The sequence below is a fragment of the Paramisgurnus dabryanus genome, chromosome 23 (assembly GCF_030506205.2).
Source record: "Paramisgurnus dabryanus chromosome 23, PD_genome_1.1, whole genome shotgun sequence".
Lineage (NCBI taxonomy): Eukaryota > Metazoa > Chordata > Actinopteri > Cypriniformes > Cobitidae > Paramisgurnus > Paramisgurnus dabryanus.
In genome coordinates this window covers 13,302,561-13,330,545 of record NC_133359.1, presented here as the reverse complement: position 1 = coordinate 13,330,545, position 27,985 = coordinate 13,302,561, and the positions used below count along the sequence as shown (strand labels likewise).

At 36.3% G+C, this 27,985-nt stretch overlaps 1 protein-coding gene across 6 annotated transcripts; it reads right to left on the bottom strand.

Annotated features, from left to right (window-relative positions):
* Window positions 1–429: 429 nt before the first annotated feature.
* Window positions 430–27,985, bottom strand: dyrk4 (dual-specificity tyrosine-(Y)-phosphorylation regulated kinase 4). 6 transcript variants are annotated; one of them, XM_065275591.2, is made up of 14 exons: window positions 27,717–27,985; window positions 17,665–17,745; window positions 13,802–13,945; window positions 12,720–12,861; window positions 12,475–12,638; window positions 10,044–10,180; window positions 7,737–7,877; window positions 3,177–3,315; window positions 2,960–3,041; window positions 2,696–2,868; window positions 2,551–2,611; window positions 2,338–2,467; window positions 2,091–2,257; window positions 430–2,002 (listed from the first exon to the last, which is right to left on the bottom strand). In XM_065275591.2, exons 1-14 carry the CDS (start codon window positions 27,768–27,770, stop codon window positions 1,728–1,730), a joined length of 1,890 nt encoding a protein of 629 aa, XP_065131663.2. In that variant the 5' UTR covers window positions 27,771–27,985; the 3' UTR covers window positions 430–1,727. The 6 variants fall into 6 exon arrangements, with proteins under 6 accessions (XP_065131663.2, XP_073669359.1, XP_065131662.2 ...); XM_073813258.1 differs by lacking the exon at window positions 27,717–27,985 and adding an exon at window positions 24,927–25,564; XM_065275590.2 differs by lacking the exon at window positions 27,717–27,985 and adding an exon at window positions 20,053–20,382.

The following is a 27,985-nucleotide window of genomic DNA, read 5'->3' as shown; positions in this document are numbered from 1 at the left end:
CTATAGAGGACCAGCTTAAATGCTGTGTTTAGCTGTTTTTTTTTCAGTAAATACTGTAGTAGTATATATGTAATAGTAATATATACAGTTTGGTAATGTAATGTTTAGTATCAACTATAGTTCATTATAAAACTAATAAATAGTGTATAACTTTATTACTATAGCAAGGTTCAAAACACTACTACAGTATCCAGAAATGTTTCCTACACTTTTCTACACTAATAACTTATGTTTTTTTTAATCAACTAAAACAAAATAATAATTTTACCGATTATCTGATATTGTATCAAGTCTGACTATCCGACTGTGTTATAAGCTCACCCAAGAAACTCCCTGTATGAAGCAGATTTCATGTAAAACTCATGTAGCTGACGATATAATTTTAAACCTTTGGGTTTATGTTCATCTGATGAAATAACTTAAGAAACAGACAGTATTACATCTTTATTGTCATGTTATGTATGAGTACATTTCATTCTAATACTGAAAGGCACTACTGTACCTAAGACCCTTGACTTTCTTCTAACAAAATGATTAAGAAACACTCATTGGATAGAGATAGCAAACGGTAGTAAAAATCTCTTTCGCAACTATAACAAATAAACAATATGAACAAGTAAAACCTTGTCTAATGTTTACATGACTGATAGCATCCACATATGGTGCATGGTGTTTACAATACGAATACTAGTATATACAGAAAAATAAACAATTAAAATCCATAAACTGTAGTATGAACATATGGTCAAGCACTAGTTTACAAAACTGAATTATCTCTAAAATCACATCAGTTAGAACTTTAAATAGTATTTTTAACAGAAACTTTTAAAATCTAATTCCTTATATTATTAAGAAACAAACATTATCATCAATACAATCATTCAGGTCTTGTGCACATTATAATCTATTGTGCTTTGAATCAGATATTTAAGTTTTTTTATAATGTATCAAGCACGAAAATATAAAGGCTAAATCTCTTTGAATCTCTTTGGCTCAGTTATTATTGCACTGACAGGGAGCTTACTTCAGTAACTCATAGAAAACTAATCTGGCAAATGACAACGAAACATTCAAACACTGTTTAATCCATGCAGTAATATTGCACAAGAAAGCAGCTTTTGTACTCAAGATTTCCTTAAACTCCATTAAAAATCGTTAAAAGCTTAAACGCGGTGAAAAGTAAATAAAAAAGCCCACTAGACCCGATAAACATGCACATGGCATTATGCGCTGCAAAAATATGCCAGTGTTACTAGTCAATCCTTTTAAAATATATCACAATCAAATGCAAAATTGTTCACTTCATTTAGAATCCAACATATCTTTAAAATACAATGTAAATGTAAAGTTAAAGTTGGATTAACTTAAATTACTTCAATTGGTAACACCTAAAAAAAACCACCTTACATTTTTAATTTAAAGTGAGCAGTTTTATGCTGACAAAACTTAATTTGTTTAATATTACCAAGTAATTGTTTAAGTAGATCCAACTTTCACTTTTTACAATGTAGTCAAAACATTGATTAAACACCTTTCAACCACTTTCTGTAATTTTAACTTTTTTTAGACTTACAGAACCCTAGCAAGTAAGAAACAGCTAAAATATAAATAACATTTTGACTTTTTTGCAATACAACAATAGCCGCACAACAGGTAGGTCCAGACCAAGCGGCTGAAGTATAAATCAATATTACATCACAATATTACAAATAAACATCTTTCGCGTGTTATACGATAGGCGGGAGAAACTGAGGATCTTGTCCTTCTGAATCAGTGCTCGACCCTGTTTGAGGTTTGATGATGATCTGAACGGATCGCTCTCCGCTGGATTCGGTCTTGCTATCTTTGCTTTCCTGGCTTATGCTTTTGCTCATGTCCTCGCTGTTGTCTTCCTCAGCTGAGGCTCCTATTGGTTGAAGACGTTCTTCTGATGCCGTCTTGCCTCCTTTGCTTGAATCGTCGCTGACCCTTTTGAGCTTTTCGTCAGATGCGGTTTTATCAACTATAGACAGACACCCAAAAACATGAATGATATAAAACCAGGAAAGTTTAACCATATCAGCAAAATTAACCATAGCGTATATATTTACCCTTGCTTGTCCTGTTTACTGCTGCTTTGCGGTAAGTGAACTCAAAGTTGTTGTCGTTGTCTCTCCGGAGAGTTCGCGGTTTAGGATGAAGTCTGTTGAGACGGCCTTCGTGTATCCACTCGTGCTGCATGCCTTCATCTGGTGTCATGCGCTTGGTGGGATCCCACCTAGATGTCACACAAATATACGTCAAGGTGATATTAAGTAATTGATTCACACTAAAATAAGATGGTTGGTATACACGCACACAAGACAACGTCGTATGAAGTCCAGAAACAGACGATCGTTTGTCTTCAGAACGCTGGCGAGATCTTTGGAGTTGGGTCTGCGTTTTTTCCCTTTACTGTTTGTGATGTTCCTCGGGTTTCCTTTGGAATCTGATTTTTTTTTTAAAATTCAAGGTGAGATGATCAATAACGTCAAAAAGTTAAATGTATGAATGTATCAGAGCTCATCTTACCAAAAAATAATTTCCTCCGTGATGCTGTTTGAACAAAGTCATTTGGAGGCAGCCCCATGATCTACAAAGCAAAGATGATTTTTTTTAGCAAACAATGCATTTGTAATAGCTGCACATTAAGGTTTGGTGCCAACAAGTTTCTCACCTCCATGACACAGGCGATCTGCTCCACCTCGCTCTCTCCTGGGAAGAGAGGATAGCCGATGTAGAGCTCAGCCAGAATGCAGCCCAGGCTCCACATGTCTATCGCCATGCTGTACGGATGACCCAGAATCACCTCTGGTGAGCGATAAAAGCGGCTCTGTATGTAAGTGTACACTGTTGAAAAGATAAGTACTCCGTTATTGTATAGTTAAGTCTGCTATGGTTTATCAGTACCAAAAAGCACTAAATGACACCGTGAACTTACCCCTCTGTTGCTCATAGCAGCTTGATCCAAAGTCGACCACCTTAATGTTTCCTAGTCCTCTCTGGGTCAGCAGTATGTTCTCCTGTAGAAGAAAAATTCATTTAGATCTATCCATTTAACAAGATTAATGCATTTATATCGTTTAGCTTTGAGCTTCACACCTAAAGTACTAATTCCCATGATGTGAAACCTGTTAAGAAACAGTGGTGATGTTTACCGGCTTAAGGTCACAGTGGATGATCTTTTCCTTGTGCAGCATCTGCAGGCATTTGAGCAGCGAGTGGGCAAAACGTCGAATCAACCCCAGACTGAAGCCCTGGAAGTTGTTCTTTTTAATGAGCTCGTACAAGTTCGCTCTGTATGGACACAAAATAAGGAATCAATGTCTCTGAAACAGTAACAGTGTGTATAAAGCAGAGATACATTTGAAATACAGTAAATTCATATGCCTTAAATAGACAAAACAAGCACATCTAAGTGCTTAATTAAAATGTGTCAATGATAACTTTAAGTCGTTTTGGTTATTGTGTGTTTTGTAGTAAAATAACACTAATCACAAGACAGGCAGGAAGTGATCGTTGTGTATGCATATTTTAGTTTAGTGCTCAGATGTGCTTGTTTTGATTTCAGTTTTACTAAATAAGTTCAAATTATTAATCGATTCTCTCACACACCTATTGTTTTGCTACAGAAGATATTTATTAACACACTGGAGTCATTTGGATTGCTTTAATAATATAAGTATAGGAAAAGGCAAGATGAAGTTAAAACAGTTTGGGTTTGCAAGTCAATTCAACTTCACTATTTTAAGTTTTGACTTGTGATAAGTTGACATATTAAATAAAAACTTGAAAGTTGAAAATGTTTAAAGGGGACATATCATGGAAATCTGACTTTTTTTCAAGTGTAAGTGCTATAATTGGGTCCCCAGTGCTTGTATCTAGGGGTGGGCGATATGGGAAAAATATCATATTAAGATTGGTTTCGATTTTATCACGATTCTTTTTCATGTTGTTTTTTTAAAGACTATTTTGCCATTACTGAGCCTTAATAGAACCATACTAATGCCCCCATTTAAAAATGCAGTCCTACAAGGTAACAAATATATGCACAGAAAGTGCATGGACAGTACGCGTACAATAGCGCATGCGTGAGAAAATATTGAGACAGGACATTCCACTACAAACAATTATACAAAGGAAATAGACAGCATTTGCACACACACTATCATTTTCTATTTTTATTTTCACATCTTCCAAGAACAGAAAGCTGTGGGGCATTTTTTTCATCACCATAATGATTTTTGTTCTTCTTGTTGTTTGTTCTAAACTCTGTTTGCATTGGTGGATCGGCTACTTTTTTCACTTATCCAAATTTTTTTAATGTACTGTAAATGTTGCAAATCAACTGGTAGAGTAATACACGGGTTTCCTGTTTACAAACATTACAGGATGCGCACGCAGTGTTACTGTGATACATGTATGAATTATAATGTTAGGCTAGTAACGTAATAGTCGCATCTACTGGTATGTAACATCAGGCACCCAGCATTTTGACTTCCAGTCACCGCTACTTGCCTACAACACAAGGCACATCTCTTCTTTCTGCCTTTCGTTTGCAAGCAGTGATGACGTCGCCAAGAAACCCATGTAGAGTTTGAATACGAAATTATTTGTATTGCGTATGTGTCGAAATGCGGCCATCCGCACATAGCCGCAGTGAGTATACTTTGAAAGTGCTGCACCCGCGAAAACAGGTATACCCAGGCTATTTACCTAGCCTTCATGTAGCACGCCGTGTCACGTACTTGATGTAGGCACAAATCACAATACAATGATGTTTCCAAAAAAGTGGATTCTGGAGACATTTTAATCATTAACCATCAAATATCGTCATATACCGCACACCCCTAAGTCTACCGCACACCGGAGGCGCAGCGCTGCGCCGTTCTAAAAAAAATCAAACACATTGTTTTCTATGAGTATACGCACACCCGCGCCGCCCAGCTTTGACTCAGGAAGTTGCTCAAATCCCTGTCTTGCCACACAGCGCCACTCACATAGTTTAACATTAAATAACATCATATTTGTCCCAAATCATTAACAATTAACATTGGCTGCTAATGTATATTTTGCATTTTGAAGTAGACGCTATCTGACGAAGCTTGCGCTATTTAATGTGCACTTCCGCGCTGAGCTGCGCGGCCGGTGTGCGACCCCCTCTAGTATCAACCTAGAAAATGTGTAAAAGATCAACCCAGTAACTTAGTTTTGGTAAACCATTCTCTGCAAGCATGTGAAAAAAATAGGTAATTGAAATTTGGCTCTCCTGTGATGTCAGAAGGGGATAATACCGCCCCTTAATCTGCACTATCCAATAGGGGTGCAACGGATCACAAAACTCACGGTTCGGATCACATTACGGATTTTGAGGCACGGATCGGATCATTTTTCGGATCAGCAAAAAAAAAGTATGGGAAAATTCTAATAACAAATCAAGAAATTACAAACATTTATAAAAAGAACAAGGTTGCACATTAAGTAAGGTCTAAAATCATTAGTTACAGAAATCAAATGAATAATAACACTGCATTTATTGTATTAATTAAATGTAATTATTTTTTTAAAGCTTCAGAAGTGATTTTCTCTTTGTCTTGGGTTCTTTGATTAACATTAATGACACAGACTTAAGTAGGTCAATTGAGCTTACTGTCTCTTTAAGACCAAATATGCACAGACTGCATCTCTCTGTTTGTGCACTACCGAGTCCCCTTAAACGAGTGCACAGACACAGACAGAGGGCGAATTACAGACGGCGTAGCATTACAGTCGTCCCACATAAAAACGTTACGTTGTTTTTCATTGCTCTATAAGCCAAATGTATTTTAATACACTACAGTATGAGAGAGAGTAGCGCAACTCTCTGAAGTTTACACATCAAGAGTTCTGATCTTTGAAGGATGATGTCTGACTCGAGCTGGACCGGACGCATTCAACCGCACGCGTGCGTTTGTGCATAAAGTAAACTGATCACTTTAGCGCCGTTTTGCAGTTAAACTGTTTAAAATCACTTGAATGTTAACATTTGCAAACCTTTATAACACTTACAAATGATAAACTTTCCCTATTTAAATTTGCGTATTAATCCGCGAATCACATGCGAGCCGAACCGTGGGTCGTGATCCGTACGGATCACGGATCAACTGCGATCCGTTGCACCACTACTATCCAACCACATCACTGCCATTTAGTGCAGAGATCAGCTCATTTGCATTTTAAAGGACACACCCCAAAACGGCACATTTTTGCTCACACCTACAAAGTGGCAATTTAAACATGCTATAATCAATTATCTATATGTATTTTGAGCTGAAACTTCACATACGTACTTTGGGGACACCAAAGATTTATTTTATATCTTAAAAAGGTCTTGTGAAATGTTGATTTGATATCATTTTTACAGTGTATGTACTTTTGGGAGCTTCAACATTTTGGGTCACATACAAAGGTATAAAACAATCACACTTTTGTCTAGAATGATTTGTTTGTGTAAAGAAAGGAAGTCGTATACATTTGGAATGGCATGAGGGTCATTTTAATTTTTTAGGTGAACTGTACCTTTCAAAATGTGTAATTTCACTATATCCCTCTAGAGGGCAGCAGTACAGCTAATTATTATTTTTGTACCAACCCATGCTTTGCAACATTGCACAAGCACACGCATGGTCACTCAACAAGCACATCTACTAAATCCTTACTGTAAGCATGTCCATAAAAATCTCACCGTTGGACAGTGTTAACCACTAAGCAGTATGATTTAAAAGCCCTTGTAGAAGTAATTCCCGAAAGCCATTATCTTTAGCAGCAAGAGCAACTGGCAACAACTTCATGTAATTGGAGACTTCACACCACGAGTGGTAGGGAAAGAGATAGGGGCCTAATCAAGGTATTAAGTAATGGATTGGGTGACAGTAACAGTAGACGTGAAAGACACGTATGATGTTTCTAAAGGTCAGATTGAAAGAGATGAAGCTGCCTTTATTGCAAAGTGACTTAATTGATCAGTTTGCTCCTGATGGTGTGGCATAATTATTTTTTTTTTTGGCTAAGCAAAACCGATTTATGCTGTGTGGATGCTTTAGTCAGCCAAGCACAAATATAAGTCATAGGTCGTACAGGCATATAACAATACATTATTTGGGTCAAAATTATAAAAAAATTTCTATACCAAAAATCATTAAAGTTGCCATGAAACGAAAGTAGCAATTGCCATATTTTATACGTGGTGGCGTATATCCAAGTGAAACCAGTTTTTGAAATGAAATAAGGCAGGGCTGGATTTGAATTTGTCCATTGAAATCTGATTGAATTGTTTGAAGTTGGGTCGTGTTGCTATTTGCTAATAACAGCGAATTTCATGGCGGCTTTGAGATATTAAGTAAAGATCATGTTCCATGAAGATATTTTGTACATTTTCTACTGTAAATATATATAAAAAAAATATTTATCAATAGTAACATGTGTTGCTAAGGACTTTTTCACCCACGGTAAAATCCCATCTGTGTTTTTGCCGTCATATACTGTTTCACATGTAAAATAGTTTGAGAATTATATTTCATGATGTCTTTAAACGGCCGTCTATAATGAACTGCAGTTATATAGAGAGATTCTATTTAAGCGCTAATAGAGAGTCCTGTATTTAACATGAGTTACCATACAGATTATAAAATACAATACTAAAAATACAGCAGCTAATGATTTAAGTATTTTCCACTTACCCGAGCAGCTCGAAGGAGATGCACAGGTGGTTTCTGAAGTAAAAGTACTCCTTCATGTGAATAACGTTGTGGCAGTTGTCTCTGTCTCTTCTCCGCACTGCATCCAGGATCTTTAACTCAACAAGGGCCTGATGGTGAAACCTGAAAACCAACAGCACAATAACTTTTTAATTATTAAAGAAAAAATAAGCCTATTTCTATTCATTACATAAATGTTAAGTTTTGGTACTATTACTACTGTCGCATTACCAAACAGAATATCGAAAACACAGTTTTCAATGGCTTAACCTGTTACATTGTTTTTGGCGGGATTACACAATATTGAAGAAAAAATGCAATGTGCGATAACTTGCTTATTAATGCGATATCTTAATGGTTTAAGTTTGTAAAATCTATTTAAATTACTGTATGTAATAAAATATATTTAAAAAAGCCATATAAGAGGTCTTCAAGGTTCCACTTAGATCAGAAAACCTGAGGTCCGAGTGGGTTCGGGTCTAAAAGTTTCACATGTGCCTCGGACACAGGTCATGTAATTTTTTGCCAAACGGACCCAAGAAGACCAGAACTATCTGGTGTGTGTCCATTGAGTCATTTTCCAGCCACATGATGTCCACGTGCAAAATCATTGAACCAGACCGGTCAATCAATTTTGAATGCACATTGTAGCAGTTACCTTGGTGTCATTGTCGGATAACAAATGGATTTTTTTTTAATTCTAGCAAAAGAAGGCCCCACTCTTTCTAGCTTGCATTTCCATTACTCTTCAAATTGTGCAAATTGAATATAACACATCAATTAGCAAAAACCTCATATATTTCGCAAAAACCCTTTTAAGGTCACATGAGGTGGTTTTTCAGGCAATTCGAAAAAGGAATTATCCGAAAACAGCAATGGAAACATTGGATTTACAGGTGAACAGAGGTCACATGTGATATATGTAATCCTATCAAAATCCGCCCTCATAATTATTGGAATGACTTGCTAGAGGAAAAAATTGCATAGGTAATCGTATAACATCAGTTCTCTTTCAATACGGTTCACTTCGCATTGGGTCAGTAGCTGACACTATGTGGATTATAATACTGTAAGCCTCTTGGTTAACCTCCGTGAAAATCACAGACCAATGGTGTTCGAGCCTGCCATTTTGGCCGGAGCCCTCGTCTATTTAAGTCTGGGTAGAACGCCATTCAGTACCTTATTTCCACTGAAGTGCGAAGTAAAAACTTGTTGTGTGATGTTATACACTGCAAATAATGACTTTCTTACTTAGTATTTTTGTCTTGTTTTCAGTAGAAATATCTAAAAATTCTTAAATTAAGATGCTTTTTCTTGATGAGCAAAATGACCCAATAAAATAAGTCTAGTTTATGGACAAAAAAATATAAAATTTTAGTAAATTTAAACTTAAAACAAGCAAAAATATCTACCAATGGGGTGAGAAAAAAAATCAAAAAATAAGTTTTCTTTTTCATAAACACTTAATATAAGCAAAATTTTCTCTCATCCTATTGGCAGATAATTTTGCTTGTTTTAAGCACAAATTTACTTAAATTTTATAGTTTTGTCTAAAAACTAGACTTATTTTCTTAGTTAATTTTGCTCATCAAGAAAATACATTGTATTTAAGAATTTGTAGATATTTCTACTGAACACAAGACAAAAAATACTAAGTAAGAAAGTCTTTTTTTGCTATGTAGCACAGCCAGCTACGCAATGCTTGCTCATGTTATCTCAGATTAATTTTATCGTTAATGAAAACGTTGCCATTTCGCATAGGTTTTTATCGACATTAAGAAAATATCGCTAAATGTTTGTACAGATCTTTAATGGAAACCAGGCTACAGTCTTCATGCTATCCGCATCAACCTAAAACTTTGACTATGCGTAACAACGCAATTTTCAGTCAAGAAAACCAGACCAATTACCGCTATTAATAACAAAATCACTATCAAGCATACTAAAGATGTATAAATTAATGAAATGTTAAAACGTATATAGCACTGATTCGAATTCTGAGCCAAGGCCATTTTATTGGGCTTTATACCCTGGGCTTGCATGTTGAGGTGGCTTAAGGTTAATGCATCAATCAAAGTAGGTGCGATGACAGTGGAATGGTATTGGCTAAATTCTGTCATGTAATGTGAGAAAGTTTTTAACACCCGTCCAGTGTATCAATCTAGTGTAAGGTACGACCCAGTTAAGCATAGATCAAAGACCTTTCGAGGACCTTCTGACACGAGGTTATGACAATTGTGCTAAAGAATTTTCCTAAAGCATTTGAAGAGATTTATTGATTGTTTTTACCTCTTTTTATTTCGAATGATCTTGATGGCTACCATCTCATTTGTCTTGTGATCCAAACATTTCAAAACTTGTCCAAATGATCCTTTTCCAATCACTTCCAGGACTTCATAACGGTAGCCTATATGGTCATGCAGGACCTGCGCAGAGGTTTAGAGAGAGTCAGATGACAAACAGGTCAGCATAATTATTTACGTCTCTTTTCTAGTGGCAGACTTCCTGTTACTTAGTGAAACATGGCAACAGTAACACTGAGATACAGAAATGGTCAGGGAACACGCATAATAATAAAAAATATAGCTTGAATGCACTGCAAGTTGGGTTGGATAAAAGCTTTTTTCCTAAAATGTATTTCCTAGAAATCATAATGACAAGTTAGGGTTAGATAGTTTTGTGCATATGTTTATTGGATGCATAAATCAAGCTTGAGGGCACTGAGTATAAAAATTCCCAAAAATGTCCAGCAATCATGTGGAATGTTGTTCTGAACAGGGACATCCATGAAGATGTTATGGGACAGACCACACAATCTAATGCCAGCCTTGTGATGTAATGCAATTTCACCATTTATAATCGAGTTAAAAATGAGGTTAGTATGTCACTTAGTGAACTGTTTGTGCAGAGTTTTTCTGCTTTGGTGAAGCTATATTAACTTACAGAGAAAGTTCAATGACCCATAGCAGACATACAGTATTAAACAATGCATAAAATATTATAAATACGAATGATTTTGAAGTATTCCCACACATTTCCTGACCAAAGAATTTCAATAACTTTTCCACCATTTTTTGCAATCTTAACTCAGAATTATTTGCTAAGAAACAACTGTACCATTTATAAACCAGTATAAAAATGAAGATGATGTATTTAATATATTTAACTTAAAGGATTAGTCCATTTTCTTAAAAAGTAAAATCCAGAGAATTTACTCACCACCATGTCATCCAAAATGTTGATGTCTTTCTTTGTTCAGTAGAGAAGAAATTATATTTTTAAGGCAAACATTCCAGGATTTTTCTCATTTTATTGGACTTTAATGGACCCCAACACTTAAAGATGCAGTGTGTAATTTTTTAAAAGGATCTCTTGACAGAAATTCTCAATAATATACAAAACTATATTATCAGGGGTGTATAAAGACCTTTTTATAATGACCTTTTATGTTTTTATTACCTTAGAATGAGACGTTTTTATCTACATACACCGAGGGTTCCCTTACGTAGAAGCCGTCATTTTGTGCCGCCATGTTTCTACAGAAGCCCTTAATGGACAAACTTTTTTTGCTAAGTTGTCTCCGTCAATGATATGTTTTTCCGGTGGCGGCTATGATAGCTTCTCTATGTGTTTCAAAAGCGAGTGAAGAGCAGTGGACTGAGCTGTTGGTTGCAATTTGCAGCCTCACCACTAGATGCCGCTAAAATTAGCACACTGCACCTTTAACCCTTAACTCAACACTTAACAGTTTTTTCAATGGAGTTTCAAAGGACTCTAAACGATCCCAAAGAAGCATAAGGGTCTTATCTAGTGAAATAATTGACATTTTTGACAAGAAAAATAAAAACTATGCACTTTTAAACCACAACTTCTCGTCTATCTCTGGTCCTGTGACGCGCTGGCGCGACCCCACGTAATTGCATAGTGTCGTCGAAAGGTCACGTGTTACATCAATGAAATGTACATATGCGGACCATTTAAAAAAAATAAACTGACACAAAGACATTAATTAGTATCATTCGACATACAACAACATCGGAACGGTCCTCTTTCTCCACACTTGTAAACACTGGGGTGTAGTTTCGCATACATCATCCGTGACCTCTTGACATAATGATTTATTGCGTGAGGTCGCGCTTGCACATCACACGACCGGAGATAGACAAGAAGTTGTGGTTTAAAAGTGCATATTTTTTATTTTTCTTGTCAAAAATGACAATCGTTTCACTAGATAAGACCGTTATGCCTCGTTTGTGATTGTTTAGAGTCCTTTGAAACTCTGTTGAAAAAAACTGTTAAGTTAAGTGTTGGGGTCCATTAAGTCCATTAAAATGAGAAAAATCCTGGAATGTTTTCCTCAAAGAACATAATTTCTTCTCGACTGAACAAAGAAAGGCATAAACATTTTGGGTGACATGGTGGTGAGTAAATTATCTGGATTTTTTTTTTAAGAAAATTGACTAATCCTTTAACACGATACGATACACAAGAAAAGTAAACATTGTGCATTTAAATAATTTATTTTTTCATAAATTTCATCATAATATTTAAAGTCACAGCATCAATCGATTGGGCAATATAACAATGTAAAATTAATATAACACAGTATATAATACTGTGTACCCTGCCTGTGGAACAAGATGCTAGGACAGCCTATATCCCCCTACGACCCTGTTATGCTTGTTCGGAGAATGGACAAACATGCCACGATGGATCTAACCTTGATGTAGCTGCCATGCTCATCATCATATCCTGAATTCTGTGGGGATCCCTGTGTGCCTTCAATCTTCTTTGTGTCCAATCCCAGATACCAGATCTCAGAGTAGTCCATGATCTCCTCCCTTTCGTATTCTGTCAGCTGGCTCTGGAAGTGTTTCAGTGCAGCTGTTTTGAAATTAAAAAATAAGTTTAATGAATTATAACAATGATAAAATTAAGAAAAATGTACATCTGAGCATTTCATACTTGTTGGAGACATAGGCAGCCTCTGTCCCTCGTATGTCCTGATCTTCTCAAACTTATTGATGATGCTCCTAGTTAAGGATTCTGAAATGTTTTCCACAGAGGAACCAAAGCGATTGGGAAACTGTGGCCTCGGTCTCTCCTCCTGTGGTACAAGACAGGGAAGTCAGATCGAAGAAACCAAGCTCATGTACTTGTACTCGTACTCATAAAAATACCCCGATACCAAAGACCGATACCTCACGTGACGAACTTTATGACAAATTTGACTGTCTTGTGTGCGATTTATTTAGCGTTTGACAACTTTGTGACAGGCAGGTAAAAATTACATGCATTACGTCCTTGGTTTTGCCCTTTGGAGGTTATTGGACACTGTGAAATTTTGGCTTTAAAGTTTGTGATGATAAGCACATAAGAAAGATTTGTTTTTTCATATGAGTTGAAGTTGTTTAAAATCAAGATGCTGATATGTTCATTAGTCTCATTGCGTTGTTCTTAGAAAATTGCCACATGAAAAAAAACAGTACAACAAGTATCGTTATCGGCGAGAACCAGGGAAAACATATTGGTACTCGTACTCAATCCTTAAAAAGTGTTATTGGTGCATCCCTATGAAAGTTCAGAGATTTTTCCATCAAACACAAAAGGACTTTGAAAGAATCTTAACACGTTGAAAAAGGGGCTTACCAAGTCTTAACAACCTTTATCACACAACATTACAACCTTTTTTGTTTTCATACATACACTGTAAAAAGTGAAAGTTAGATTACTCTAAAAACAAAACAAAAATATTTCCTTAAATTTAACTTCAAAATGTTTTAGGTGTAACCAATTGAAATATTTTTTCACATTTTTTACCTTAAAAATTTAAAGTGAGAACATTTTATTTGATAAAACTAAATGTTTTAAGTGTTACTAATTGATTTAATTTTTTAGGTAGATCCAACTTTCACTTTTTGTGTTTCATGGAAACAACATAAGACAATGGGGGGGGGGGGGCTAGATAAAGACTGTATTTTTATTTGTAGGTCAACTGTAAAATATCCATAAAATATTCAGTTATCCACTGGTGAATGTGAACCCACCTGATTCCCTTGGGTGCTTTGCACCAGCTGTTTGACAATACTGGGTAAGGTTCCATTTGAATGCAGAAGTTTGCCATTGCTCACAAAAACTTGCTTGACCGGAGCCTCCAGCTGGGGCAACGTGCCAACCCCTGTCCCGCATTTCTACAAAACAAAAGGATACAATCGTCTGGGTACTGTTCAACATGAAAAACTCTATAAATCAGTAACAAGGTCTGATGGAAGTGCGGGGGGGATACATGAGCTTCACACAGGGTGAGTGGCCAATGTACCCGGTGAACTAGACCCCCTGAGTAGAGGATGGAATTTCAACATCAACGTGGGGACAAAAGCAGGGATCAGACCATCTTAAGGAATGAACATACTATCTAAATTATTGGGTTTTGGCGGTATTAGACAATAATACAGTAAATACGAGTGATCAGTACAGAATATTAGTGGCCAACAAAGTTTATAGCTTTTAATGTACAAGGTTGTTTTACATACTTCGTGCGGTGGTTGCATTAAATACATAGAAAAAGAGAAATATAATATATAAATATTAGTAATGAATATAAGTAGATAGATTAATTAAAATAATGTTTAACAGAAATTCCACCAATATATAATTGTTGTTTATGTATAAAACATGAGAACTATAACAAATTATTAAAAATAATAAAAAAGAAATACACTCAAAAAAGCTGTGTTTTTTTCAACCCAGCATTGGGTCAAAAAGGGACGAGCTCAGCCAATGGGTTATATTAACCCAGAATATGTTCATATTTGACCCAATGAGTTAAAACAACCCAGCCTAGGTTAAATGACCACCCAAGGGTCTGGGCTCAGCGCTGGGTTGAGAATAACCCAGCATTTTTAGAGTGTATATTATTTACATTATGTTATGTATAATTGTATTGTCTAATTATTAAATATGTAGTATGCCATTATGTTATGCAAAAAGATTTTCCCTAAACAATTCAGTTTTAATATTTAATGCCCCACATGCTCACAATGTCATTAAAATTCTTTATGCAGATTTTTTGTTAGGAATAAAATCAAACAGACCCTCGCTCTGATACAAATGTAGGACAATGCACGAGGGATGTGCTCATTTGTATCTTGCAGGTTTTCCCCAACTTGCGGTTCAAAGCCAGTGCTCGACAAACTTCCAGGGTGAAAATAAAGAGCGAGTGCATCTATAGATAGACGCGATATTCGGTCTCGTATACTGGGGCTACTGCAACATCTGCCAACTCGATCGTGACGCATAGAAACAGAAGCTAAATATAAAGCAGAGACACCTGCAGAGACATACAAGAATACAGTAAGCTGCCTGTAAACAAGGTGCACCTAAGCATTTCAGGTACCACAGAGGTGCGTTGAAACTACAATTAGGTTAAGCGACATTAAGAAGCTCTGTGCAAAATGCTGTCCTTAAATATGAGTGCTTTTTATAAGGTTTCTAATTTGGGGCATTTTGATAATGACAATAAAGTAACTGTTATTTCACACTCAGCATTAAAGTTTTAACACACCTTTCCATAGCATTGAAGGCTCACCCATTGTTAATGTTATGCACATCAGATGATGCAAAAAGAAACAGTGTATTCTTGCAAAAGCATCAGCTGAATGATACTTTCATATATTATTCAGGCAAACAGCTATTGCATGTTAAAAAAAAATTTCATTTTAGTTTCAGTTCAATTCAATAATTCAACTGATTCAACTGTAAAGTATCCTGTTTTACTAATAGGTCATAATGGATTAGTCAATAAGTTGCTCAGTGAGGTTGAATAGTTTATCTTTTACTAAAAGTAGTTATTTTAAGGCTTAGCATGCTGTGCTTTATGCATTCGGAGCATTGCTACAAGCATTGCCACACCAGCCAGACGGACATCAGTGACTGCTGCGATTTAAGACAGCATATATGCTACAGTAAAAAAAAAAAATGATTCAAAATGTTTTTGAACACTAGAATGTATCCAGATCCAGTAAACCAAACAACAGACTTATTTTTCAAGCTTCTTTAAAGTGGACTTATCATGAAAATGTGACTTTATCCATGTATAAGTGCTATAATTGGGTCCCCAGTGCTTCTATCAACCTAAAAATGTGAAAAAGATCAACCCAGTAACTTAGTTTTGGTAAACCATTCTCTGCAAGCATGTGAAAAATAGGTCATTAACATTTGGCTCCCCTTGTGATGTCAGAAAGGGATAAAACCACCCCTTAATCTGCACTATCCAACCACAGCACTGCCATTCAGTGCAGAGATCAGCTCATTTGCATGTTAAAGGTCATACCCAAAAACAGCACATTTTTGCTCACACTTACAAAGTGTCAATTTTAACATGCTATAATAAATTATCTGTGGGGTATTTTGAGGTAAAACTTCAAATATGTACTCTTGGGACACCAAAGATTTGTTTGATATCTTTAAAAAGTCTTGTGAAATGTCCCCTTTAAATTGTTCACTGAAAGTGAGAAAATGTAAGGTGAAAAATTACTAAAATTGGTAACACCTAAGAAATTAAACTTTTTCAACAAACATTTTTCAGTGAGTAAATTTAACTTGAATTTTTTTATTTGTTTTAACCTATTAAAAGTAATTTTTAAGTAAATCCAATTTTTCACTTTTTAAAGGTTAAAAAGTCTTTCAGCATGCAAAATTTGGTAACACTTTACAATAAGGTTCATTAGTTAACATGAGTTAATGTATTAACTAACATGAACAAACCATGAGCAATACATTTGTTACAGTATTTATTTATTAATCTTTGTTAATGTTAGTTAAAAGAAATAAAGCTTTTAATTGTTTGTCCCTAACGTTAACAAGATTTTAATAAAGTACTAATTGTTGAAATTAACATTAACAAAGATGAATAAATGCTGTATAACTGCAATTCATTATTAGTTCATGTAAACTAATGTAGTTAACTAATGTTAACTAATGAACCTTATTGTAAAGTGTTACCCAAAATTTCTATGCAGTGTCATTTAGGGCTGGGTATCGATTCAGATGTTCCAGATCGATTCGATTTCGATTCTCGATTAAATTTTCGATTCCGGTTCTCAGGTAGGTTTTTATACTCAATTCTCGATTCAACACTTTGAATATAGATTTAATACACATACTATATTAATAAAAAAGAACAGTGAACAGCAGTTTACAAGTGGGAAATTAATACAAATAAATTTAAAGCCACAACACGTCTTGTTTGCGAAATCTAAAATGCTTCCATTTCTCCGTTCAATGTTTGCGGAAATAAATATGAAAAAGATTGATTCTGCTCTTTGAGAATCGATTTTTAATCGACCACGTTTTAAAAAACGATTAATCAAAAATCAGCCCTAGTGCCCAGCCTATAGTGTCCTTGCGTATATCACCTCCAACTAGATGTTACGTTTTTTTGAAGTGTTGTTTTTTATTTGCACATCACAGATTCTGACAAGTTAACAACGTGATTGCTTTTTTATTTTTTTATTTTTGTACAAAATGTACCAACAATTATGCAAAATTGTCCTATAAAAGGTCACGCTGTGATGTATTAATCATCTGGTCATACATCTTCATGTGATATAAATTCGCAGATCAGAGTTCACCACAATTTTTTTCGCATGAGCTTCCGTTTCCAGTCTGCTGCATTCGTATGCATATGAATGAAAATCAATGGAATGAAAAGTCTAGTGTGACCATGCATCCAACATGACCTCAAAGTTTTACCCCCAAACACAGCTCTTATTTGCACTATAGCAATTCACAAAGCTTTGCAAATCAGTTTGGAATAAAGGTACGAAAAAACTTTGTTCTCAAATCAGCAGATCAGCTTTAAGCAACTGCTCCTGAAATCCAGTCTGAGACTCTATAAATAAGAGCTCACCTGTGAGTAGGAGTTGGGCCCTTTTTTTGTGTTCTCTGCCTGAGACCTGTGAGGTTGAGGAAAAGCCTCGGGTCTGGCTGACTGTGAAAGAGAGTGGAGGAAAGACGTCATGAGCGCTGGGCGAGTGGGCACATGCATACAACCCACATACTCAGTCATCTCTAAAGGCAACTCCATGAGTGTGGGATGCATCTACAGTACTGTATATAACTCTGAGAATCAAATCTCCTAGAAACAAGCCTTGTGTTATTCAACACATCCGATGACTCATGAAGGTCGATGTTCTGAATTAACAGATTTGAACAGACTTTTATTTTTCTATAGATTGCAACGCACGGACCCCTTTCACGGTACTCTCTACGTCACAGTATTCATCTCCTGACTAATGTTCCTCATGACCACCAATGCTAAGTGGGTCTGCGATGACTACCATCAGTCAAAATCACAGACACGTCTAATTTTGAAGACCACATCAATCTTAATCAGTGGTTGGTGCGTCAATAGTGGTGACAGATAACATATGGACAAGATGAAAAGCTCCAGGCCAGATGGGCAATCACTAAAGTTGAAGGCTCTTGAGAAGGCAGGATACAAATACAGGACTTTAGAGGGTGGACATGTGTCATTGCCAACAGTATAAATCAAACAGATTGGCCAAAAGGAGACACATACACGGAATGGTGTCACCCATACACACCTTGGGGATTTGTGTGACTCTCATATGCTTAATCTCCAATGGGATTATCTACAAAGTCTAAAACATACAGTATGACGGTTTGTGGCTCGGCTGTATAGCCTAGGCTGATGTGTTGGGTCTTAACTGCATTCATTCGCATGCATATGGGCTTATAAAGGGCCGTGCATGGTATTCGAGAGTAGATGGACACAAACGTGGCAGCAACAAATGGATGCATTTAGAAAACAAGCTGTAAAAATGTATTACACTTAAGGTTGTGCACGATGAGCCGTGCAATGAGCACCAGGATTTAAAAGACTCATTCAAATATTAACACCTTTAAGTTTCTGTGTGCAGAACTATGGTTTTCTGTTACAATGTGAGTCAGTGTGCAATGCATAGATGTGTAGAGACTTAGTTTCTTACAAGCTAACTAACCATTTACCATGAAAGCTTCTTTTCTCTGGCTTAAGCACACCTGCTCAGGTTAACCTCTGCTAGTCATTTTCACAGCAAAAACACACAAATAACATTCATACCTCTATGAATTATCAACTTTTTACAGATGGTTTGCAATTTTGGAGAATAACTATTAATTTTTAAGATTTAATACATTTAAAAAGGGAATTTTTGTATTACTTTTATGTATAAAATACTGTATGCCATATTATATTCTGTACAATTTAAACTTCCATTTTTTATCCCAGTATAAATGTTGCTGTTTATATCCCACACTCTGGTATGGTACCTTTAAAAATGTATCAGTGTGTACCTTTGAGGTATCAATATGCACCTTTTGTACCTTCTTGTACCTTTTTGTGTGGCTTTTTACTATGTTTGTCACAGAAACAACAAAAATAGAATTTTTAATCCAGTTAAAAACTACTTTGGTCTTAAGAAAACCCCAAACCACACCCATGATAAGAACATAAATGTATGCAATTCTTAACACTCAGCGCCGTTCATAGTATTGCTGACAACAACCCAAGTGGTAATACTTAGACACCAAATATACCCCTACCACAGGGTTCAATGGGTCTATTTGCCATAAATCTATGTCAGAAGATGGACAATATTGATTTCAAAATGCAATTAATCTGTGGGACAAATAGTACAGATGCACATGAAGGTAAGACCATCACCATTGAAACCAATTGGACACATTGAAGCTTAATGTCATCTCTAATATGATGAAATCTAAAGCTTCTGGGACATTCAGTGCGTTGAAACATAAATAAACAAACATTATAAAGTTCTCTAAGACTATTAAATTAGACAAACAAACAAATAACCCAATCAAAGAGATAGATGAATAGAAATAATCTGAGATCGTTACACTATTTGAGGAAAATTCATTGTGCATTTTTATACTAAATATCCTAATATAATAATAAAAACAGTAGGGTGAATTGAGAAAATTTGGGAGATTTAAATAATTTTACCAGTAGGCTACCGTAGTAAAATGTTTTCTCAGGTTACCTTTAAATGCTTATGACTGTTCAATCTGACTAAATCAAGTTACACGAAGTCATTTTAAACGGTTAGGTGCATGTCACTAAATCTGATAATAGCCAGAATAAAACAAAAAAATACAAATTATGAACTAAACTGATGTTAATGTGTATGAAACAAAATCTAAAAAAGTTTTTACAAGGCATAAATATTGAAAATATATGCAAAAGAAGACAAAAATTGTTCTCCTTTACACATACCTTGTTATTAATTTCAGGAAACATCTCGCTTTTTGACACGCGGACATTCACCACATCACAGTCACAAGGCATAAAAAACAAAACAAGGTGTTTGCTAGTAAATCCAACGGGAAACTTTAAATTCCAAAAAGAATCCTTTACCGGAGGTACAAACAGTAGGATGAGAACTTGACGAACTGAAGGTTTTCCCGGTGAGCTTTCGTCAGCAAGAGATTAACGGAAGCTGTCCGTCTGCTCGCGCTCAGATACGCCACCTGTTCAGCTTTACTGACTGGATATAGATTTGTCTACCTATTACTGAACTCATATTGCCATCCTAGACATTACATTCGTAGTCTGCAGCCTCTAACGTTAATAACACAACCGACCCGCGTGAGTGAATGAGTGCTTCAAGCGCTTTGACATCAGCTCGCCTCGCACCGCCTTCCTCACTATCCGTTTACCGCGTGCACTCTTTTTGAGTTTCCATCTGTCAACGAACAATATTGCCATCATTGTCAAAGCCTGCTTAAAAATGTAAGTGAGCAAGCCCTCTTATTCGACCTAAACTGTCATTAAAAGTTACTGTAGTAGGCTAACTCATTTGTTGGAACATTGCGTTGGCAATGGTCATGTGTTCAATCGCAAGCTGACAAAATAATTTGTATAATGCACTGTAAGTCGATTTGAAAATAAGCATTTAAATGTAAGTTAAGTGTGTTTTGATTTGAATGGGAGATAAATAGGGAGGACAAAATACACTGCAGTGAAAGTGCCCCACCACAAATGATTAATCAACTTCTCACTGATCAAATCAAATACGCCCTAGCTTTGATTAGATCAACACACTGATTTTAACTTATATTTGATTTGAGTGCTTATTTTGGCAAAAAATCAATACAGGACATTTATTTTGAGCCTTGGAGGCAGAATGTTACACATTTTCTACAGAAGTTCAGCCAAAAAGGAAATTGTGGTCATTAATTTCTCATTCCCACTTTGTTTTAAATTAGTATTTATTTCTTTGCAAATTTTGCTTTCATTTCATGCAATGAAAGAGTAGTGTTAACGTTCAAACGACTGATGAAAGATTAAACAGAGTTTATGTATGCTGTGTTTTAAGTATAATCTTATACTTCTCCTTAAATTACTTAGAACAAATGAACAAATTAAAACAAATGATACAACTGTTGAAATGCATCAAGAGTATGGAGCTGTACAATTAAAGGGGCCATATCATGAAAATCTGACTTTTTCCATGTATAAGTGCTTCTATCAACTTAGAAAACGTGAAAAAAGATCCACCTAGTAACCTAGTTTTTGTAGACCATTCTCTGCAAATATGTGATAGGTCATTTAAATTTGGCTCCCCTTGTGATGTCAGAAGGGAGCCTTCTGACATGAAGAGAGCGAGAGCGTGAGTATAGACGTTTTCAGCAGCAACAACATACACAAACGGCTTTTGTGGACCAAACTTAACTTCCGGTAGACTTCAACATAGAATCAATAACAACAGAGTCCCTCTAGAGGAGATGACAAGCAAAATAAACCAGTAAATGATCTTAGTTCAAGCTAAAGCATATCAACCATTACACTGACCTATAACTTTGTATACAATGCTAGCTACAGATCTTTGAATTCTTACCTGGCTGTCAAACCTCTCTGCACAGTTGTGATCCATGTCCCCTCATTTTTAGCAAACTAAACTTTTTTCACAAGATATTTGTTCAAGAGGTCAGTTTAGTCGCTAGCCGGACCGATAAACAACCACAGAGCAGATGTTTTAACTTTGGGTCAGACGCCTAAATGCGGCACCGCATGTGCGTCCAATGAAATTTCTATATTCATTTATGGTTAAAATTATGAAAATAGTGAAATCTTTTGAATATGAAATGACTGATGGACAAATGTTTAACAAATTTTTTTTCCATTACTGGCTGTGAAGGAAAGTAAAATAATAATTGTTTTATTCATTTCTACACTGTAAAAAATGCAGAATTTTTGTCAAATAAGCATATATTTTTATGTTACTTTAACTTAAGTTAAACCCAATGGTGGCCAGTGACTTCTTTTTCGAGGGCCCTCGATGCGAAGTTCGTCACAACATGTATGTAGCCCGTCATGTGTGCGGTATGTCATTTTAAAATATGTGTTCTGCGCATCGAGTAATCCTATGTGCATCACGTGTCTTGTCAAAATAAGTGCCTGCTGCAGACGCGTCTAAAGGGTTTATGATAAAAGAGACGCTTGCATTTCCAGATACTCACATAATCTCATGCGTAACCAGCGTTTACTGTTAAGGGAGTGTTTTTAGTGAACGTGAGCGTCTCTTTTATCATAAAGTTTTGACGTGTGTGCATCAGGCACTTATTTTGACAAAACACGTGATGCACATGGTTCACATGACGCAACAAACACATATTTCGAAAACGCAAGCAACACACATGACACTCTGAACACATATTTTGAATTTGCCCTCCTCGGATGAACAGTCACGAGCCGCCACTGGTTAAACCATTTCAACTTGTTTTTATAAGTTATGTAAACTTATCACAGGTCTAAACATAAAATACTAGGTTAAATTGACTCTCATGCTGCTGCATTATTTTTATAGTGTTGATGATAAACCTTAACACAAGTTCCCCATAGACTACCCAGCTCACATGTAATGGCAGAGGTGGAAGCTGTATGCTCTATCTGATACAACGTGACTATTTATCGAACCTCCTTTCTCACATGTCACACTTAGGCGACTATGTTTATATGGATTCACATTCAGGTGATGTAAGTTTTATTCATTTAGTGCTTTTTAAATGCACATTTCATGCACAATAAAATAATGGAGTACTGATTTCTTAATTACATAAGGTCCATTTACTGAGATAATGGTTCAAGGAATATTTCCCAAAAAGACAATTCGGTAATGGCGCAAATAATGAATTTTTATTTTGGGGTTAACTACGTTCAGATTTTTTACATATTACATTAAACCTTTTCCAAGAACGTCAAGGTTGACATCACTGTAACTATGGAAGTCAAATCTTCAACTGTAACGGTGCACGTGTAACATCTTAACATAGCTCGGTCTCGGAAAAGCTTTCCGACTGTAACTAATTACTCCCTTGTGAGAGCAACCTAGACTGCCTACCGAAGCAGAGAGAGAGAGAGAGAGAGAGAGAGAGAGAGAGAGAGAGGTTTGATTATGATTAGTGTTTTTGTTACATAACACTGAGGTGCTCCAGTAATCATGGTGAGCTATGGGATAAACTGAAGTGCTGCTTCAGCACAATAGGGCTCAGAAAGGGGACACACATGACGTCTTTTTGCCAGCCCAACCCTTGTGAGCCAGCCCGCTTCTCGTGTCCATCCCATTCAGGACTCCATATTACAAAAATAACAGCTCTGCTTAAATGAAAGCGGCCATGGAAATCTGTGAGGTAAACACTACTCACATATTCACAGCTGGAAATGATTCATACCTGATTATTTGCAATTTTGCAATTCAGCATCTTACTATGATTTTTGTAATTAACATAACGTGTGAGAACAATATTAAGTTCTCGACCGGCATAGGGAAATGCTGAAGAGAGCCTTTTCAATTCTTTGATCATTTTTTTGACATTATAATTTAAAATGCTTGTCTTAAAGCAAAAGTTCGTCCAAAAATTTAAATCATGAAGCATGCACCGCTCAAAACACCTGACATCAGATTTTATTTTTTGTATTATTGGTCCACATCCACTTCAGCATCTTTAGATATTTCATTATCACATACAAAGTATAACTTAATATAATGAAAGTAAGTAGATTATTGCTCAATACATTTTCTATTAAAGGATTAGTCAATTTTCTTAAAAAAAAAAAAAATTTATTTACCACCATGTCATCCAAAATGTTGATGTCTTTCTTTGTTCAGTCGAGAAAAAAAGAATGTTTTTTGAGGGAAACATTCCAGGATTTTTCCCATTTTAATGGACTTTAATGGACCCCAACACTTAACAGTTTTAATGCAGTTTAAAATTGCAGTTTCAAAACGATCCCAAACGAGGCATAAGGGTCTTATCTAGCGAAACGTTTCTCATGTTTGGCAAGAAAAATAATAAATATGCACTTTTAAACCATAACTTCTCGTCTATCTCCGGTCCTGTGACGCGCCAGCGCGACCTCACATAATACATCACGTCAAGAGGTCACAGATGACGTATGCAAAACTACGCCCCTGTGTTTACAAGTGTGGAGAAAGAGGACCGTTCCGACGTTGTTGTATAAGGAATGATACTAAATAATTTATTTGTGTCAGTTTATTGTTTAAGATGGTCCACAAATGTGCGTTTCATATATGTAACACGTGACCTTTCCACGGCATTACGCAATTACGTGAGGTCGCGCTGGCATGTCACTGGACCAGAGGAAGACGAGAAGTTATGGTTTAAAAGTGCATATTTTTTATGACAATCTCTTCGCTAGATAAGACCCTTATGCCTTGTTTTGGATCATTTGGAGTCCTTTTGAAACTGCAATTTTAAACTGCATTAAAACTGTTAAGTGTTGGGGTCCATTAAAATGAGAAAATCCTGGAATGTTTTCCTCAAAGAACATATTTTCTTCTCGACTGAACAAAGAAAGACATCAATGTTTTAGACAACATAGTGGTGAGTAAATTATCTGGATTTTTTTAAAGAAAATAGACTAATCCTTTAAGCTTTCCTTATTGTAAATACATCCTATCAAAGATGATAAATTATTATTTTGCAATCAAGTCAATCATTTTCAGACGCACTGACTGTGGTACACAAAATGTTTCTTAACATTGATAAGACATTTATTTATCATTCATTAGTACTAATAGAAGCGATGGATACTTTAGGAGATGACATAGCTCCACAAATCTTTACCTCGGGTTGAACCCTCCTATTCCTCTGATTCGGTCTCGTTCCCCAGCAGTTCTGGAGGATCTCAAATCCACAGCAGGATAGCGTTGTCCCTTCTCCACCCATAGCTTCTCCCCATGCCCAAAAAAACTACAGGCCTGAGTTATACCGCATCATATCCACCTGCATGTAAGAAAACTCTGGCGATAACTAGAAACCATCGCGGATTAAGATTAGCCTGTTTGATCTTCAGTTATGCTCCATGGTCAAACCTGAGCCATTTGTTGTAATCTTCCTGCATTCAGCTATGCGAATGAACACTCTCCATACTGTATATAGGTTCAAGTGAAGAGGATATCTTAAGAGAGAGATGTGAGTTGCAGTCACTGATAAAAGGATGGAAATGTGCACAGAGGGAGAGCTTGGTGACGTGTGGAGATGTTCCCACATGGGATCCATCCTGAGCCGGAGATCGAGCTGTGGGGGCTCTCAGCATCATCTTCCTCTTTCTCTATGGGAAGCATCAGGGGAGATCGGATGAGTGATCCCTGACAGCGGAGCTCCATTCAAGGGCAGCCAAAGCAGATTTTGTCGGGGCTTCTGGTTACTCCTCCCTCCCTGAAGCAGTCTCCTGGAGACAGCGCTGGAGATAATTCCTTACATTCCCCCAGGAACCTGACAAACAGTCGCAAAGCACGGAAAAGAAACCTTATCCCTCGGCAGGCACACAGTAGCTTTCCACTGTAACACGTGGACCAATTTGGACAGAGTGGGAAAACAAGTCTTGTCCTTCATAGTGAAGGATAATATTCTGACCATTGCATCTTTGGGGTCTGTGGGGTCTCATTTGTATACACAGATCTCTCAACACCACTAAAAAGAGGACACGTTGGATCGGTCAGGGCGCACTGGCCATCAACTGAAAAATGTAAATGTGTCTACCAAATGTATTTGTTAACATTGTGACTGACTATTGAAAGACATCAATTTAAGAGTGTCACTCTATGCTTATGTAATGGATCTGTTGACATTACACATGGCCACTGGGGTTTTCCATGTGAAGTGGATGTGTTATTATCTACTATCACATGGCTTATAGCAGTCCACATTCACACGATACAGATTTATTACATACTCTTGAATAAAATGAAGCCTGTTTCATTGTGCATAGCTGTTCACTTGGCTTCAATTTCAAAAGCTCGGGTTTGTCAAGACATGGAGGGAATCATTAATGGAATATTAATAAATAGCAGATTTGAGGTAGTGTTGATCTGAAACACGAATACATGGGACGAGTTGCATTCAGTAACATTAATCCCTAACCATAAAGCATAATAGTGCCGCTAACAAAAGTGACTTTAAATCCTGCTGGATAGCAACTGATGTTGGAGATATACAAATCTATATGTTACTAGTTCAATGAGAGATAAACTGACAATGCCTCCATTACTTATACAAGCAACATGAGGAACATTATCTACTGTATATCGAGGTCAGCCGTCTGGGCCAGACCTCACATAGGTTAATCCCTATCAGACACACACACACACCCATACAAAGGGCATGCATGGGACAGGTTGACAATGAAAACATTCAGCATCTATTCACGTTTGGATGGCAAGTACAGCTGACATCTAATTAATCTGAAAAGCTTTGGATTTCGTTTTGGCTTTGACCTAGACTTTGAGTCTTTGAGCACAGGTGCCCTACTGACTAAGCCAACCATTGTGCCAAAGTAACCTCACACTTTTAACAGTGCTATACTTGATACTTTAACCGGTCAAGCTACAGGCTACGAATGATTGAAATTAGTTACACTATACTGTAAACTTTAAAGTGCTGGGTTGTTTCAACCCATGGTTGGGTAACTGAACATTAAAAATCTTAACTGTTGAGTTAAATTAATCAAGAAAACATAAAATGCATCAACACATGCAAAATCTATATTGCAACACTCTTGCGTACATCTGTCTTGTCGTATGGGTTTACCAGAGGACTAAACCCAAGAGATGAGTTGCCTCAATGTTTTGCCTTAATGTTGCTTGGGTGAAGGTAGAAACCTTAAGCCTAAACACTAGGGACTACCTTGTTTTGGTAAAAGGATTTTCCCCTATAGATTAAATATGTATGTTATCTAAAAAATTTAAACGCCTACAAATGTGTTGTTGAAAAACGTAAGCAATTTTAAAATCCAACTTTTTGGATATTTTGCTTTTTAAAGCAATTTATTTATTACAAATTAATTTAAGTGGGCCTTAAATTTAGCTAACTTCACCCGTATGTCAACAAGTCTAATGTGAGCAGACTTAAATGCCCAAAATAATTGACAGACAGATAGCGTTTCTGTTTGGCTTGTTTTCTGCTGAGTCTTTCATGCTGTTTACGGAGTAAAGCGGTTCACTTCAGGAAACCTATTTCAGTAAGATGTCACATTTTAAACTATACTTACGCCATTAAAATAAATAATGATTTACAACAGTCTTATGTCGCAAGCACCCAAATATTTTCAGATAGTGTCAGATTGTTTTTGCATATAAATATGAAGGCACTATTTGCATTCCTTTATACAGCAAACTTAACTGAATACTGTACAGCCCATGGCTTCATAGACACTTTAAAGACTTCTAATACAAAACAATATTCTACTAATTCTACAATTTTTTTTACTGTGAATTACATTACACCTAGTGTCTAACTAAAGATCTAAAAAAAAATCACTACAATCCAAAACTACTATTACACCTGTGAATGCAGTGTGTAGTTTCAAGTTAATGTTTTTTTCACATTGTTTGATCGCCCTTTTCATCGTCTCACCTTATCTACATTGTTTTCTCCCTCTCTTCTCTCTGATTCTGCCCTAGGGCCCATTTCCACCGAAGGCACCTCAACTCAGATGAATCCAAAAAGGTAAAAAAAAATAATGATCCAGTCCTTGTATACTGTATACAACAGCTACGGCATAGGCTGTGATGAGACTGTTTGGATGCTATGGATCTCCTGCTTGTGTGCCCGACGGCTGCTGCTGACATGTTTGACCCAGGCAGGGAAGGAACCTGATGATAGGGCAATGAGTGATGAAGGCA

Coding starts and splice junctions, on each gene's coding strand:
- dyrk4 (XM_073813258.1), bottom strand. CDS start 25,028: ATGGGTGGAGAAGGGACAACGCTATCCTGCTGTGGATTTGAGATCCTC. Junction 12,862..13,801: donor AAAGCACCCAAGGGAATCAG/GTGGGTTCACAT, acceptor CTTGTACCACAG/GAGGAGAGACCGAGGCCACA. Junction 3,042..3,176: donor TCCACTGTGACCTTAAGCCG/GTAAACATCACC, acceptor TTTCTTCTACAG/GAGAACATACTGCTGACCCA.